The sequence below is a fragment of the Branchiostoma floridae genome, chromosome 11 (assembly GCF_000003815.2).
Source record: "Branchiostoma floridae strain S238N-H82 chromosome 11, Bfl_VNyyK, whole genome shotgun sequence".
Lineage (NCBI taxonomy): Eukaryota > Metazoa > Chordata > Leptocardii > Amphioxiformes > Branchiostomatidae > Branchiostoma > Branchiostoma floridae.
In genome coordinates this window covers 2,610,106-2,628,352 of record NC_049989.1, presented here as the reverse complement: position 1 = coordinate 2,628,352, position 18,247 = coordinate 2,610,106, and the positions used below count along the sequence as shown (strand labels likewise).

The 18,247-nt window shown below is 39.5% G+C and overlaps 1 protein-coding gene across 6 annotated transcripts; it reads left to right on the top strand.

Annotated features, from left to right (window-relative positions):
• The first annotated feature begins 1 nt into the window (after nt 1).
• Nucleotides 2-17,301, top strand: LOC118425574 (CUB and sushi domain-containing protein 3-like). Of its 6 annotated transcripts, none has more exons than XM_035834511.1 (15): nt 2-277; nt 2,100-2,432; nt 3,751-4,155; nt 4,388-4,573; nt 4,920-5,093; nt 5,691-5,846; nt 6,120-6,314; nt 6,713-6,851; nt 8,111-8,301; nt 8,517-8,708; nt 9,051-9,236; nt 10,431-10,637; nt 13,628-13,730; nt 14,343-14,433; nt 14,904-17,301. In XM_035834511.1, the coding sequence occupies exons 1-15, from the start codon at nt 181-183 to the stop codon at nt 14,943-14,945; spliced, it is 2,697 nt and encodes an 898-aa protein (XP_035690404.1). In that variant the 5' UTR covers nt 2-180; the 3' UTR covers nt 14,946-17,301. The 6 variants fall into 6 exon arrangements, with proteins under 6 accessions (XP_035690404.1, XP_035690403.1, XP_035690405.1 ...); XM_035834510.1 differs by lacking the exon at nt 13,628-13,730 and adding an exon at nt 12,493-12,601; XM_035834509.1 differs by lacking the exon at nt 13,628-13,730 and adding an exon at nt 11,804-11,918 and having other exon boundaries at nt 3-277; nt 2,103-2,432.
• Nucleotides 17,302-18,247: the final 946 nt, after the last annotated feature.

The window sequence follows — 18,247 nt, the reverse complement described above, 5'->3', positions numbered from 1 at the left end:
TCATAATAGTAGTATCACCCAATCATACCTGTTGAGAACATGCTTGGCGCGGGCGGCCGGCGGGCAGGTAGAAGTGTGTTGACAGATTGAAGATAAAAACGTCAAAACGTTGACCTTACCTCATTTTATTTGACGATCGTCCCGTGTACACACGTGGGAAGGGTGTAAAGTCCGAGGAGGATGCCGAGACTGCAGTTTTTGGCGGGAATTTTGTGCGCTGCCGTGCTCTTGGCGGCGGGACAGACACCTGTGACACCGCCCGCTGAGTCACCCGCAGGTGAGAAAAGTGTAACACAATCCGGATAGCTAGCGTTATGTATCATCATTATCTCAATATTTCTCCTCGGTATTCCAATGTTAGATCGGCCAGTCCTTAGTTGCTTTGGTCGTGTGTCAGTTCAGGGTAGTCGGAAATACGGAAAGTAGTTTGTGTTCAGCTTTCGTTTTCCGTTTCCTTTGTGGGACATGGAATCCGGTAACGTTACTATGATGACATCATACTAGCAATCACCGCACCTCTCGAGGTTTGACAATACTATTATTTTTCCATCTGTTAATACCACAAATGTCGCTAAAACAACAGTCTCTTTCAGTTGTTGATCCGTTGGCATATATAATGCTTTCCTGACGTTCTAAGTAATTCACGGTGAAACGATTTCTTATCAAAACATTGGAGGGTTCAGTTGTCTTAATTAAAAAGATCTCTCCCTTCAGACATATCCGGCTCTGAAGCCTATTAGCTGAGCAGTCACAAATATCTCCAAGTCACACTCAGTGTGTTCATGAAACTAGAGAGAACTTGATAAACATCCAAGCAAAATGTAACGCTGTCAAAAGAAACAAATTGAAAATATTTCTCTTTATTTCTCAATGGTTTGTAGTTCTATGACAAACCTAGCAAGGAATCCTAAATATCTAAGAAATGTCTATTGCCCCTCCAGCTCAAATAATGTAGAAGTGTCTGAGTGTGTATGAAAAAATGCAGATTGTTTTCTCATGAATGGACAAGCCATCCCAAGGGATGCATAAATGAAAATTATTGCCAGACAAATTAATTTTCCCCGGTTGCTGAATATGTTGTCTATTAATAAGGCAGAGGAAACGAGTAAACAAAACCATTGAAAGATATGACAAAAACAAGACCAGTGTGTCAGCAGTGATCCATTTTGTCTTTACACTAGAACATATTGTGATCCATTTTGTCTTTACACTAGAACATATTGTGCCAATGATAAGATTTCTGAAATGTATTGTAATATGGTTATAGAAATCCTCTGTCAATGCTTAATACGTGTTCATGGGCAGTGATCTTTTCCATACTATGTATCAGATTTAGTAGTGAAAGCTCAGTCCCAATGATTGCAGTCAATAATTGATAGCAACATTGAATGTTTCTCTTTCAAAAGCATTGTCTGCCATGAACATTGTATACACAGTGTATATTATGTAGTTGTTCAGAAAGGCTCGAAATTCATTTTTTGGGGGGAAATAGACAATCTGGTAAATTTAGGTGTACTGAAAAACATGGATGTCAAACATATGAGAAACTAGAATGTGAGCAAAACCTTAACTCACAAACCTTACTGCCACTCTGAGATTGAATATGAAATTCTGCTAGTATAGATAACTTTGTAGAAAAAGCTTTCCACATTTTTCCTGACATTTGAATGTGACGAAAATGCACAAATCACTAGTTATGACATATATAATTATGTAGCTCAAATACCCAGTTACAAAAGTCGTATTTACCCAGGCTTTTGAGCCTTGCACAGAATGCCGGTAGGTCGCTAAGGAACGTCACATTGACAACCATTAATAATAGATGCCTTGCAAAACTGGCTATGTCATTTTCTTTTCTTGTCCTAACATGCACTAGGAGTGGGTTTATTTTCACAGTTTTCGCAGTGACTGCTCTAAGTTACGAATTCATAACACTGTGAATAATGTATTGCTAAATGTGATTTATTTGTACCTACCAAAAAACCCTCTTTCCCCCTTTATCGAAAAAGCAAGTCCTTCTAACTAAGAATAATGAATGTAACTTGTATTAAAGAACATATTTTAAATTTTTTTCTCAATTTCTTGTCCCTATTCACTAGCAGACTGTGGGGGCAACTACACCGACTCCTTTGGTGAGCTTCTATCACCCCAGTGGCCACAGGACTATGGCAACAACGCCAGCTGTGTCTACCGCATCATCGCCCAGCCTGGCCATTCTCTATCCCTCAGTGTCAACACTTTCTCAACGGCAGACATTGGAGACACCTTGACTGTCTACGACGGCGCGAATGCCAGCTCCCCTGTGATTGGCTCCTACAGTGGTCACATGTTGGGTGCAGGTGATGTCATCAACAGCACAGGCTCTCAGCTGTACTTGAGCTTCTCATCAGATGCTGTTAATGGAACAGGAGGATTTAATATCACTTACAGAGGTGAGTGGTGCCGGGATGAAGGTGAAACTCAGGCCACACCAATTTCATTTGTTGGTTCTCGCATTTTTTTTAAATTTCAAAAAACCCTTAACTGGAAAAAACATAATGATAAATAATGAAGCCTGAGAACCAGGTTTGTGCCTTGGTGCATTCAGTTTTATGGGGTGAATACAGTCATATTCCAGTTTTCCTCCCTACCTTCTAGCTTTATGATGTCAGCTTGCTATATTTTTACTTTTGAAAATCCGAGAGCCAAGAAATTGAATTGGTATTCATTTTGTAAAGAAGATGCCCAAAGGATGCCTTATTTCCAAGTTGTAATTACATAGCAACACATCTGCTCCCCCCCCAAATGCACTGCCATAATGACAGTGTTGCTTCCGCATAACCCCCCCCCCCTCCAATTTCTCAGTTGTCCTGTCTACAAATGACCTATAGCTAAAAGCCAGATGGAAGTAATGGGGGTATTTCCAGTGTTCAAAAATAGCTTTACATGATGCGTTTTAGCTATGGCTGTGTCTGTGTGGAGTGCTTCCATTAAATCATTACAGTTCTGAGTTCAGTAATGCATTGTGGCTCAAGATTCACTTCTGGGAATAGGGGCACTGGTGCACCTAACCTAAAATTTTTGGGTGAACAGAAAAACTTTAGATATATTACTTATTAGAAGTACAATGCTTTATTAACTGTTAGGGTTACTGTTTTTGGTTGTGTTTGTATGTTCACACTTGTAGCTCAAGATCCTTTTGATGGATTTTTATGGATTTTGCTATATGAATCCCAATGAGACATGTTGATTTCGGGGGTTAATTTGGGCCCCCCTAGCAGTATTTTTAGTTGCTACAGGACTAGATGCCAACACCCCCAGTCTGAGTCTAATGTTAGATCATTAGTCTACGTGTAACTCTCTCTCTAAGGCACAATGCATTATGCACTTGCTGTTTGCTTTTCACATCTTTGGGAGCTCAGGCTTTTTATTAGCTTTGGTTCCTTTTACAAGTTTTAGGGCCTACTATTCTATCTTAGGTATTGCCAGCTGTGTCTCTAGGTCAACTGTTGGTCCCTTGCTCCTCTATGAAAAGCATACCATGCAGATATTGGTCAAAATTTCAAAGATAGTGACAGTACTGAGTTAGTTGCCTATTGTCTTTGATTTGATCCAATTCATCAGGGCAATCTTGGATTTCCACATTTGGCGATCATACCAAAAATGCTTCCCTTTGATTTCTTTACTTCGATCATTATGTCAAGGCTATCATTGTGCATCTCAACAATTTCGTTGTGAATACAGGTGACAACTCCCTTTGATTTCTTACAGACTCCTTTCATTGTGAAGAGGTGACCATACCGCTCTGTCAGACCCTTAACTACACCTCAGCCATTTTCCCAAACAACCTAAACCAGAATCAAGTAGACGCAGGCTTGGAGATCAGCCAATACTCCCCCTTAGTGCAGCTTCAGTGTTACAGATACTTGCGCCAGTTCTTGTGCTACATGTATGCGCCACCCTGTGAAGGTGGGGAAAGTGCGAGACTTCCTTGTCGCAGGCTGTGTGAAGCCGCAAAGTCTGGTTGCGGTCCTCTGATGGAACGGTTTGGATTCCAGTGGCCGGGAAATTTGGACTGTAGCTATCTTCCCTCTGAGAACAGTCAGACATGTTTGGGACACGAACTTCTATCCGCACCTGTTCCTAGTGGTCACTCTACTGCAGAGCCAGTCAGTGGTGAGCATTTGCTGAACAAATCTGACTTGCCAAATCAGTGCCTCTCTCCTCTATCTCATCTATCCCTTATTAGATGGAGAAAACTGGTTGCCAGATGTTTTTGGCACACCAATATTTAATTTAGTGAGATCTAATTTGGATTTCTGCTTTCCACAAAGCATCCTGCCAGTCCAACGTTTTAAGAAACGTTTGTTTTCTACTGACAGATATTGTCCATGTTGTGTCCACACAGCTCAGCCCACCCCAGTTGCAGCCTGCCCTGACCCAGGCAGCCCAGATTACGGCAGCCGTGTTGGAGGGGATTTCGGCCCGGGTTCTACCGTACAGTTCTCCTGTGATGACGGGTACACCCTACATGGTAACTCCTCACTCACCTGTGCCGATGGATCCTGGGATGGTCCATTGCCTACCTGCAGAGGTAAGAATGATTTTTACTGTAGATCTTGAAATATTTGCTGTGGTTTTTTTCGAGGTGCCACCCCATTCCACAATCATGACACCGTGAGCATGTGCTTTTGTGCTACAGTATACAATGTGTAGTTTCCATTGAAACTCAGAACATGGGTAAAACTTTTCATTAATACATTACTGATGGCAAAAAATAAATTGTTGTTAGACTCTCATGCCATATGTTTCATGTGCACATATTCTCAAAAATGAACTTGAACGTTCAAACTAAAAAAGTTTGGAAAGTTTGTTTTAACTTTCTGCAAAAATAATCAAATTTCCAATATACATGACAGAGCTTGCCTTACCTTCCACAGCTGAGTGTGGGGGAAGCATCACCAACGCCAGCACAGGTGTGCTCCTCTCACCTGGCTACCCCGACAGGTACGCAGGTAACCTGTCCTGCACCTGGTTCCTGTCTGCACCTGATGGCATGTTGCTCCGACTCCTCTTCAACAACTTCTCACTGGAGGACGGAAAAGACTTTCTCTGTAAGTTGAACTCTCTTATTTAAGTATTATGGAGTTTTAGAGAATCCTGAGCTAATATGGGGTATTCTAAAGGCCGGATTGACTCGCTTTAAAGAAGTAAGCAAGCAAGCAAGCAAAGGTTCTTAAGGGAAATTACTGTCAGGGGACTCACAGTTAAGACTGGCCATATGTAACCTAGTAGCAATGTGGGTTCTTCAACTTTCTCAAGGTGTGGCTCTAGTCAAACAGGCCGTAGGGCTCTGGATTTATGTACCGTCCTAGAGGACGTCCCTCATCAATGCTAGATACTCATTTTCACCTGATTCCAGTGAGGAAATAGATAATGTTAGGTAGCTTTCCCCAAGGGCACAACATTGGAGCCTGTTATGGATTTGAACCTAAAATATAAATCCATGAATAGTTTCATCAGGTTGGTACGTCACTGAATAAAGAGCCTTCTTACACAACCAATGCTTTTTTCTCACTGTTGTTTCGGTGATTGTCTGTCACCTTCTTCAGGGCAGTTCACTGGTTCACATTGTAGTACATCCTAAAATACTAGTATATAGATTCAAGATAAAGTCATCAACTCTAACCACCAGACCACCTTGCCCACAGATGTGTATGATGAGAACAGGCCAGGTGACCAGCCAGAGAGAAGCCTGACCGGTACTACAATACCGGCTAGCTGGCTAAGCTGGACACACAACATCACCTTACAGCTGGTCACCAACACAGACACAGGCATGGGAGGCTTCTCACTCCTGTATGAAAGTAGGTGTCTCATATTGTTTGTTTTTCTGTGTTAGGACTTTTAAGGAACCACCACCCCCTTAGTAAGTAGAAGAATGGTAAGTCCCAGAGGGTGACCACACTATTATTTACCCCTTGTTGTTCTTATGTCACTTATGTTATAACATAGAATTGTTTCCACCACAAACTTTGAAACCTCCTTTCCCCACTTCCACGAAATAAAGTCCCTTCGAAAATGAACTGAACTGAAAATAAATGAATGTCTTATCTATTGTTTATTGTTCATAACCACAGGCATTCCAGAAACCTTCTGTCGAGACCCCGGGCCCATTCTTAACGGAGTCAGCACTTCCATCAAAGTCCTGTACTCCGCGGGACAGTCGGTGTCGTACCGCTGTGATGCAGGTTACCAACTGATAGGCAATGCAACCCTCACCTGCCTGCAGGGCAGACAGAGGATCTGGGATGCAGCACCCCCTGTCTGCTATGGTGAGGAACTGCAACATTTCTTTCGCTGCTTACAGTTGCGGTCACAAACGCAAAGCATTTACATATATACAACATCTGTAAGCAGCAATACTTGCTGCGGTACAATGTGAACCAGTGAGAATTGCCTTGATGAAGGAGACTAACAGTCACCAAAACATCTGTGAAAATAAAGCTGTGGTTGTGTAAAAAGAGTGTCTATTCAAAGATTACATTGTCATGTTGCTAAAGGCCATTGTATCAAGTCACAAATATTCTAATTAACTATACTCTAATCAGATGTTAAAATTCTTAAACAGGACATATGCAATATCTGCCATCTTTCTGTAACAGTTAGTACAGAAGTTGGTTTATGAAAAAGCAGTAGTGTGCTTGTAATAAAATGTCCATCCCTTGTACAGCTCCTTGTGGCGGGAACTTGACCTCTGCTAACGGCACAATTGCGTCCCCGACCCCTGACCCCGACAACGCTGTCGGCAGGGATTGCTACTGGCGGGTGCACGTGGACGACAGCTTCAGGGTGATGGTCAAGTTCAACAGGTGATACAAAGTTGTTGTGACCAGTGTTACTGTATACCTTACCTTAGACCTTAGTTCCTCCCGCAACACTGTTGTATTGGTGGACTCGGTGAGCAGATTGTCTCCAAAGGGTGTGGTCTTGAGTAGCTACTGCCATGCTTTGAAAAGTGAAGGCATTTTGGCGCTGTTGTTAAGTGAAGGCATTCAGCACCAAGGACAGGAACACACTGACAATGAAAAGCTAGCAATATAGACTCAGGGTGATCGTCATGTTTAACAGGTGATACAAAGCTGTTGTGACTAGTGTATAAAGTGTTAAGGCATTTTGGCACTGTTGTTACGTGAAGGCATTCAGCACCAAGGACAGGAACACCCTGGCAGTGAAAAGCTACCAATATATACTCAGGGTGATAGTCATGTTTAACAGGTGATACAAAGTTGTGACTGGACTAGTGTATAAAGTGAAGGCATTTCAGTATTGTTCTTAAGTGAAGGCATTCAGCACCAAGGACAGGAACGCTAGCAATATGTTTAGTTTCTGTTCATTGTTTACAACAAGATGTTTTATTTCTTATTCTACTTTTATGATATGTCTGCAGTATAAAATGTCAGGTCTACCCATTGGCCCAAAGTGTATTGGAAAGGGCGTGCACTAATGTGATACATTTTACTTGTATTTTTTGTATAATCGCATTTTCGTATCGCACACCACCAAAAGTATGCAGGGCTCGAAATACTGGGTGCATGTGCACCCAGGTGCACCCAAAATTGGAGCTGTGCACCCAATTATTTTCTGTGGGTGCACAGGGTGCACCCAAATATTTTCTTGGGTTTATGTTTGTAAAGATATCAAAGTATACCAGTATACATAATATTCTTGACATCTAAGTGTTAGAAAGCTGATAAGAATGTCTGTCATGGTACTTGTTTAGGAATTTGATAGCATGTAACTAAGTTTTAGGTTTTTCTGACATTCTACTTAAATTCAAGTGGTGCACCCCAAAATTTTTTGTTGCACCCAATTTTTTAAGCTGGGTGCACCAGTGCACCTAATCCCAAAAGTGAATTTCGAGCCCTGGTATGTCTTACAACCATAAGACGTAAGAATGAAACTTTGCCTACTTCATTCAGAAACGAATCTTCTTTATATAATGTTGTTTACATACTACTATTATAATTGGTAACTAAAGACAATATTCAAATTTAAGTTTTGTTAGACAACTTGCTGCCAAATATGCTCGAATATGAAATCTTAATTCACATTTATTTTTTCTTGTTAGCTTTGAACTCCGAGAGATTGATGCATACCTGGCCATCTTTGATGGTGGGGACCTCGGTGCAGCTCCCCTAGCAAACTTCAGCAGTACTGCACCTGCCTCAGCAGATGTGTACAGCACAGATAGCCAGGTCCTCGTCCTGTTCCACCATGGACCCACCAACAGCTATGGCAACTTCAGTCTCACATATATTGGTGAGTTGGTTATGGCAAAATTCCTACAATACTATAAACAATACTTGTTTTATCTTTTTATGTACTTATTATTGTTATTGGTAAGTATCCTGTCCTTGTCTGAATCCATATATTGTCTCTGTTTTTGTCAGCAGTGCTAGCTCTTTGTGCGTGCTGAACAGCCAAACCAAGAAATGAATGAATAAATATGAAAATTTTATTGTACATGTTCTCAGAGGCGCAGAAGAAGCATTGCCCAGACCCAGGGACTGTGGAAAATGGTCGAAGGTACGGGGATGACTTCAGCATTCGCTCCTCCGTCAACTACACCTGTGACGATGCCTACGACCTTGAGGGCCGAGAGACAATCATCTGCAAGCCTGGTAACCCACCCATGTGGGACTACCCAAAACCCAGATGTGTACTAGGTGGGTCATTGGTAACAATAGAAAATAGGATATGTACTGTAAACTAATTTATTGTTGCGGTTGTTGTCACTGTTTTTTAGTTATGTCAAAAATGTAATATTGACGTTTTAAGAATCTGGCGGAAAAAAGATAAACATGTTGAGGTTTACAGCATCATTTTGGATGGAAATAAACAAGCTTCCTACTGGTACGTGACACTTTGATAATGATCAAGGAAGTCAGAGTAATAAGATTGTTTTACTTTGGATTTAAGCGTTTATGAAATTGCCTCAGAAAAAAATTTGTCATCGTCGACCCCCGGATATTATTATACACAACCACACTTTTTCTCTCTAAAACTAGTGAAAGAGTGTGTGGACCCGGGAATCCCAGAGAATGGCCAGCGGGACTCGAATGACACCAGTGTGGGAGCATCCGTGTCCTACTCCTGTCAGCAGGGGTACACGCTGGTGGGGGAGACCACTCTGACCTGCAGGAGCCGCCCCGGCTTCAGGCCTAGGTGGGACCACCAGTCTCCAGTGTGTGAAGGTCAGTGTGTTTGCTTGTTTTGTGTAACCATTTAACCCCCTTTAGGTGTAGTACACCAGTTATGTACAGTAGGTACATTCTGCGTAAAACTAGACTGTAAGGTTTGATCCACTCACACCGGAATAGGCCCTTACTTTTTTCAATGAATACATTGGGATCTTTAATGTGCTTGAGGTGTGGCTCTCCGCAAACACAGAGTTACCTTAATAAATTTCAGTGCTTTTGTGAATTGAAGGCCTTTCAGTATGTGTGTCAGGTGAAGGCACTTCATTAATGTTGTTGAATGAAGGCGTTCAGCACCAAGGACAGGTACCCCTTATCAATAAAAAGGATCCAAAAGTTTTCTTATTGAATGTTATAACTAAAGGCACATGTATCTCATTACTGTTATTAAGTGAAGGCATTCAGCACCAAGGACAGGAACTCCCTTTCAATGATCGAGGTTGAAAATGTTTTTATAATTTTCCATTCATTCTCTCCGACATGAAAATTTTGATTGTGATAACTAAAGGCACATGTATTTAATCACTGTTGTTAACTTAAGGCGTTCAGCACCAAGGACAGGAACCATTTATCAATGGAAAGGTTGCAAAAGTTTTGTTATTTTCCATTCATTTTCTCCAATAGGAAAATATTCGTATGTATGATGATTGGCATGTAGTTTTTTCCCTCCCTAATATTCCACATTTCCCCAGCCGCCCAGCCACGTCGAGTCCTAATATACCACATTAGTGTTTCATAGTGTTTTCAAGTGGCTGTAGACTGTAGTACTTAAACAATAGATGGATGAACTGAACTGAGAACTGTACTGAACTAAGAACTGATTCCATATTTTCCCCACAGAGGTATCCATCCAGCTGTGCCATGACCCAGTGTTCCTCCACTATGCAACTTACAGCCCTAAAACTCACCACTACTTGAATGCCACTGTTGCATGTTTGTTAAGTAAACTGTAAAGGCATTTTAGTACTTTTGTTAAATGAAGGCATTTTAGTACTTTTGTTAAATGAAGGCATTTCAGTACTGTCGTTATATGAAGGCATTCAGCACCAAGGACAGGAACCCCCTATCACTGGAAACGTTTCAAAAGTTTTCCCATTTTCCATTCATTCTCTCCAATATGAAAATAACAGCATATACTGACAATTAGCATGTAATTCTGGTCCTTTCTTAAACATTCCACATTTCCCACAGAGGTTCCCATCCAGCTATGCCATGACCCAGCGTTCCTCCACTATGGAACGTACACCCCTAAAACCCACCACTACTTTGTGGGCTCTGTTGTCACCTTCTCCTGTAACTCGGGTTATGTACTGAAGGGTAACAAGACCCTCGTCTGTTTACTGGGTGACTCCCGCGGTGCCAAGCCACGCTGGAATAATGCTTACCCTACGTGTGAAAGTAAGTGCCAAATTGATTACAATTTTGCAATGTTTAAGCCACATCAATTTAAGTTATTGGTTCTCAGATATTTTTACAAGTAATAAACTTAGTAAGGCTAACAAACATTGTAAAAACAGAGGGCTGGGAGGAAAACTTGCATCTGACTTTGTTCACTCTAAAACTTCCTTACCAAGGTACACACCGGCTTTCCTCTAAGACTCGCTTTTCATGTGCATATTCTAAATGTATCATGATTATATATTTTTTCACAATTTGCAGCAGAAAATGAAAGTATTTTTAGTGCCTTCTTTTAAGCAGAGGAACATATGATTGAAGTGTATAATTTCATTTCTTAATTCTGTATGATTATATGTCAAATTAAGATTTTTTTACAATGGTTCAAAAGACATATTTGCTGAATCAATCTTGAGGGTTGCATTTTAAGTAATACAAGTACTTGTTGTATTTTTAACTGTTCTTAAGTTATTCGTGATCAGTGTTGGCAGTAATGTTCTGTAACAATGTATAATTCACATTGCAAAATCCTTGTCATTGAATAACATTGTATGATTGTACAATATTGAACATTTTGATTGAAACCACAATGATGTCAAACAATGGCTGAGCTTGATAACAGCAAGACTAACAAGTTCACATCACTGCTTATGTTATAAAATGCACCACTAAATCACTGCATGTGTCTCTAAATAAAGACCCTGTCACAAAACCATGACCTTTGCACAACTTTGCTCCCAACAGGGGCTTGATACAGAAACCAAGTGCATGAAATGTGTTCCATTTTTCCCATTCTTCTTCACAGAGCCTCCAGGGTTTAATAACAAGTTTTCTTAAATTAACTTGTTCTATTGGGCAAGTACATGAAAAATTTGTTCAAACTAACATTTTGTTTGCCTGAAATTAAAAAATTTTCTTTGACAATATATTTTCACTTCCAATGACAGAAATTGGCATATTTTTCTGTGCTGCTTGATGCCATGACAGAAAAAAGTACATGTATATGAAAATCTCACTCATCAAAAATCTTACATATCCAATTGGACTAGTGGGCTTGTCCAACCCTGGCCTTGCCTGTGGTATAGACAAGGCTCTGCACAGGAGAATACTTTTTACCCCACTGACTCTTACTCCCCGTCTATCCATCCTTCCTCCCCCCGGTACTGTAGAAGCCCAGGTGAAGACCAGCAGTGCTCGCTCTGGCAGCAATGCCGCCCTGGGGGTCAGTCTGTTTGTGGTGCTAGCACTACTGGGAGTCGGTGGTGTGGTTGCTTACAAATGGAGGTGAGAAAACAGCAACAACTAACAAAACTAACAACCTCCTTTATCAACAGGCAGTCATCTCTTCTGTATCTCAGCATCCAGGTGTAGTTTCTGCACGTTATGTTACACACACAGCAACCAGAACAGTATTTGGCAAAACTGTGTGTACATTTAACAAAAGAACATGGAAAGATTGAAAAGCAGTTACTGTAACATTTCAAATATCTTTGGATCTTATTTCTGAGAAAATCTTGTGAGAAAATTATGTTTGGATACAGTTCAAAAACATATACTCATGTGAGATTTGTTCTTTCCCCCTCCAAATTACAATTTGATCCAATGATCATAAGTTCATCAACTTGAAGGAAATGCTTGAGATCCGTAATACAACATTTTAAACAAATTCACCTTTGAAGTGCATTTAATTGTTGCTGTATCATCAATCGATGGCAAAATTCAAATTAACAAACGCCAAGTTTGGAAAGGATGATCTACTACCACAAAAAAGGATGATCAGCAGAGAATGAAACTCCAGCCAATGTGGCAATCAGTGGGCAACACTTTGATTCTAGTCCCGCCCCCATCTACCCCACAGCTCCGGCTCACTCTGGGTATGTAAATGAAGGTATTCGTGCCGGGAGCATTACTGTTATCTTTCTACTGGCTCTGGGAGGGCTTGTCATTGGTTACAAGAAGGTCTTAAGGTAAGAAAAAGCTGTCTGTCTGTAAGGAAACCAAAAGGTGAGGTTTGAAAGCCTTCATGATGTTATACTACATGTACATTTGAGTTAAGTTCTCACTCAGATTACGTCAGTCTATTCTAACTTACGAATCCCGTAGCTGTTTGGAATTTGTGGCATAAATGGCCACCTTGGTCTTGTCTTTTGTCGCATGATGCCACATGGTCAATCTTGGAAAATTCACTTTGAGGTCAGGAGGTAAATGGGAAACCTGCGCCAAAACACGAACCAAGCTTTCCGTGCCCTTGTACCATCTATAGATCTACAATTCTGTGAAGTTACCAAAATATTTTATTAGATGATGGCAGACCATGAGGTCTGAGGAAGGTTACGAGTTTTATAGGCTGCATAAGGGCATGGAAAGACTTCCTTTTTTGGGGCTGGATTACCTCCATAGCTCTGAGTTGATTATCCCGGACTGGCCATTTGATGCAAAGCAGAGCCAGACCCAGATTTTGGCACGATTTTTCATTGGTGCAGGAGTGTCATGACAGACGAATGTAATACAGTTGAGAACTTGACTTTGGTATATATCTAGCATAGTATTATGTAAGGATTTTGAACTTTACCTTCTGGTTTCCTATACAAGTACACCATCTTACCATCTAACATTTCATATCCTTGTCTTGGGATGTTCACCTGTTAACAGTGTCTGCAGGTAAGTAGTTAACCCACGCAAGTACATTGTATGTGTTGAATCTTGCTGAATGTTTTGGAAATCTCTCGTCTTGTTTTGGAGCTTTACTCAATCGTAACTGCCTACTTGAAAGTCATATCTGATGATGTAAAAAAGGCATAACTCACAGTCTGGATAAAACTTGCGCAGATAAGGGCATTAAGTGTCCCAAATGTGATTTGTTTTAAACCCCTTAAAGTTTGATTGGAAATCAGGAAATTTTGAGAGGAAATCTCAGCAAGAATCAACACACTCAGCTGTATCCTATGAGGAGCTTGAAGGCTTTCTTTAGAAAACTGTCCGCCTGTTTACAGCAGACAGACTTGAGAAAGAGCGGGGCATAGCCCTGGAGGCAGCTGGCATTGCAGTAGCCATATTTGTGTCGGTATCTATCGCTGTTTCTGTCTACCAGCACAGGTTGGTTCTTACATCTTTATTGGTACTAATCATATTATTTTCCAATTCATAGTTTCAATCTAAACTTGATGAATAGTGAAGTTATTGATACTTCATTGTGTTATAGTTTATTATGTCATATGTTAGAGCTTGAATGTGAAAAGAAATTAGAACTATTGTGGCTAAAATATTGTTTTTTTTAGTAGCTCATTCAAACTTAAGGTAGTACGAATATTATCATCAAACCCTATCGGTGACTTGGAATTGACTCTACTATAATAATATAATAAATGATATGCTCTTACCAAGTAGCAGTGACTGTTCTTATCTAGTTTTTGAAAATTTGTGTATTATATTCATGTAAGATATTAAGTTAAAGATGTTAGTAAATCCTCTTTATCTTAAAAATTGTCACATTTCAGTCATTAAAAGTGGTCAAACCTCAGATTTAAGACAAAGTATGATGTTTTTTTGTTAGTATTAGGGCCTTTATATAATCTCAATGGTTTGACACAAAAGAAAATTTCTTAATTGCAGCATGAAAGGTTTCTAGAAATTGTTAAAGAGATTTTTTTGTGCTTTTCTGAGCTACATTATTGACTATCTGACCTTTGTTTGAATGTTTAACTTCAGACGCAAGATCCTAGAACTTCTGCAGAAGTCGAAGACCACCAACATCCCTCCCTCATTCGACAATCCCATGTATGAGGTGCCTGCTAATAACGTCAGTATTTAGATCGTCCTTGTCTCTTTTTATTTACTGTCTTACTAGAATAAGTACAAAGTTAACCTATATGCATTTCTTTGTAGTTAGTAACCCTTTGTGATGTGTGAAGTGAAATGTAAGTAGAGCTTTGTCAGGAAAGTACACAAAGAACATGCAATGAGTGATGGTACCGTATTGTAGTTGGTATGTACGTCATGTTTGTAGAATAACAGTTACTCTAGAACTAAAGGCTGTGTTTTGATCATCTTACGTTGGTTGAAAACATTGTTTTAAAGAATTATGAGTAGAATATTTAGAACAATTTTCAGATGAGAAAAACCTGAAACAAATTAAATCATAATAATGTAACTCTTTTTCTGTTCTTAGCTTCTTTTGATGATGTCGATGATGTTTCTTTTTGATATGTCAAAACTGTCTTTATTAGTTGTGACCTTAAATATCCATTCTTCTTATTCTTGCTCTTTCAGACTGATGATGGCCCAAGTATAGAGCAAAGTGCGGAAGCGTAGAGGAAAGTCCAGAAGTGTACAGAAGATGCAGAAGCATAGGCAGGATGCCTTCATTGTGTGAAGAAAGATGACAATCAAGATAACAATTGCTCAAGCAACCGGATACATTTTGGAAACAGACAAACATTTAAGGAAGCATCCAGTAACTTTCGTCATTTGATGCTACCTGAGATGTCTGACCATTTCCAAAATCTGTGTTATCTTGAGTTGAGTATCTTTTTTTAAGTTATTACCTAGATGTCTAACCACATAGAGATGACAATCACGTCTGGGCTTCGTTGACATGCTGCTACCGAAAACAGTTCAGTGTCATGACTTAAGCCTGGGTAATATGATTTAAATATCCATGACTCCATCTATTCTGGCTCCAGTCTACTCCAATAATCCTTACACCAAGCAGAATTGTCTGGTCCCTGTCTCCATTAAATGTAACCTCACGTTCTACATTGACCCAGATGGGGTCATGTGGCATAACTAAAGGATGTTTGACAGAAAACCCAGGGGACCATACGACATCAAGCCAGTCAGAACTTGCCTATATCTTAGGCTAATATTCAAATGCCAGTCATTTCTATGTTAATGGGTCCCAGACTATTCTGCGGGGATGAAGGAGTGAAAAGAGTATACAGAGCTTGATAACTTAAAGATGGCTATCAGGCTGTAAACCTCCACCAAAACCAAAGCGGAAGGCAATGTTGTGTTTGTAGGTTTAGTGTTGCAGTTCTCCTGTAATGTAAACTGTTGGCAATTTTATGCTATGTCCGCAATGAGCAGGCCTTCAATACTGACTAAAGGAGAATTCTATCGCGGCCTTAACAACAAGATTATATCTGGGAAAACAAACTTCCAGAAATGGAAAGGACTTGGAAATGACTTGAAGTCAGCCACATTTCAAAGCTTTAAATCAAAGTGATGCTGATAGTTTCTGAAAAGCTGAGAGATATTTTAGACTGTCATGGAAAATATGAAACTGATTTAAAATGTGATGCTTGATGTTTAAGTCTATGCTATGCAAGAAAGTGGCTGGAGTTTCTCAACAAGTATACATAATCTGTGCAAGACTTAGTGAGTGATTAATAGTAGCCCAACATTTGCTTTTATCATATAGAGATAAGATTTTTAATGAAAAACAAATATATATTTAGCAAGTTAGATCATTGCCTTTCATGTGACAATCAGTGTACTAATGGATGAAGTGACCAAGATGCAAAGAGATTTTAGCATTATGCAAAGCTAATAACTTTTGTGAATTTTATGCAAGTTTGTGGTGGTGGCAATAGGTGATGGGGTGTTGTATTTGTATATGTTGCTGTATCGTAGCAAAGAAGCTATATCTTTATACACATATATTAGATTCTATATAGTTACCCGAGAAACCTGGATGTTGATATGTGACGTTCATAAAAAGAGAGTATATTTTTAGTATCTCGTCAAACTATTTATTGTCTGAATTCAAAGTGACTTGATGTATTCATTCTCATGATAAATGCATAACAGAGGGACCAAAGAGCATGTTGAATATCAAGTACAAGCACAAAGAAATATTGATTCTAATATATAATGTTTAGAAAAATGCTATGTAAGCCAAATGATCATGTTGATTTGATTATATGGATGACACCGACTGGGAACACAAAATTGATGAGAGTGTGTGAAGAAAAAAAATTGGAGTAAAAAAGGTTGCCTTCATTTTGCAATGTATGGCACATGTTTGCTCATTTTGTCACTGCCTTGTACAGTGTACAGTATGTGGTCAAAATCAATACCTTTTTGGAAGCGTTCAGAATTTGATGTTCCCATGGATGTCACAATCAAATCCACATGGCCTAGTCAATACCAGTAAATAACATGTAAAACAGGTAAAGACCCCTAACTTGTAAACAGTTCTTGTTTGATACATGCTCAGATATGTTTTGTTTATCTCTCAGGGGCCTTCAACTTTGACATATTACCTATAATGCATCACACTGTGCATGTGCAGTCCAAACTGTGAATCAGCTTACTGCCTACATGTATAAAACAAACAATGAACTAAGAAGTGGAAGAAGGAAACTCACTGTTATGGCCTTAGATGTGTATAACTTCACTCAAGGAGGTTGAAAAACCTCGTTTCACTCGACCAATGGCACAATGCTGCAATGATCATGTATGCCTTACCCTTCACTGTACTAAGGGTGCATTTAACATCAACAGTTTACTTTAAGTACATCTTAACAGAGATGGGTTAACTGTCACTATGGAACACTGTGGCAAAGTTGAAAGCTAGCTGTAAAATGTATTGTAGGTCCTGCTTTGAAAGGGCCAGTTGAAAGTATACTTTCTGCAAAGTGTCATTAAAGTTGCTGTTGCACATGTATAAAATGGATTTCAATCTCATTTTTGTTGGATTAGGCCAAATTTATTGCATGCAGTCACTGTTAAATTGAACAGTGATTTATGACAGAGTATCATAAATCACTGTTATGATACTCTTGGAGGTAGGTTTAGTGAAACTATGGTTCGGTTACTACTGAAGATACTATTTCAAAGTGTTTGACATATATAATGTATTTCTTTGATTTAACCATTGTAATAGTAATGATATAATACACGAGCCTAGCCTGGTGATAATGTTAGTGGGGTAAACATACCATGCATTTTTCATTGCCCTTGAAGTTGTTTGCATAGACATATAAACTTGTCCTTTTCATTTTTTTGCAACCTAGCCTGATTTTTCAACCTTACATGAAATTTATGAACACAACATGAACTGTAATAGTAAAGGAGGAAATTTTATATTCCCACTAGAAAGGCCGACATTTGCTTGAGAGCAAATACAGCATATTTCAGCCATCTCCCTCCCCATGCAACAATAGGCTATTTCAAAATCACCCATTTGAAAAATCACTTTTACTAATGACGGTTTAACCCAAAAATGAGTCTTACAAAATTCCCCCGTTCAAGAATGGACTCCAGTGCACCCTATGTGAATTTGCACAATAGACCAGTCCAGAAATACTCCCACTGAAACCTTGGCCTTTTGAATAAGAAACCAAATCCAAAATTGAATTTAGCAAAAAAGGTCCCAGTGCATAAAAAGGTATAATAGACCAGTCTAAAAATACTTCCACTAAAATTGAATTTTGAATCATCACCCGTTCAAAACTGAATTTGAAAAAATCCCCCTTCCGTGTGCAAAAAATGGACTCTTCCATGTAAAGTAGAGCAGTCCAAAAATACATCCGCTAAAATAGGACTTTGACATAATCACTGAAGTCCAAAAAATGGATTTAAAAAAAAAAGCCCCCTCTATGCAAGAATGG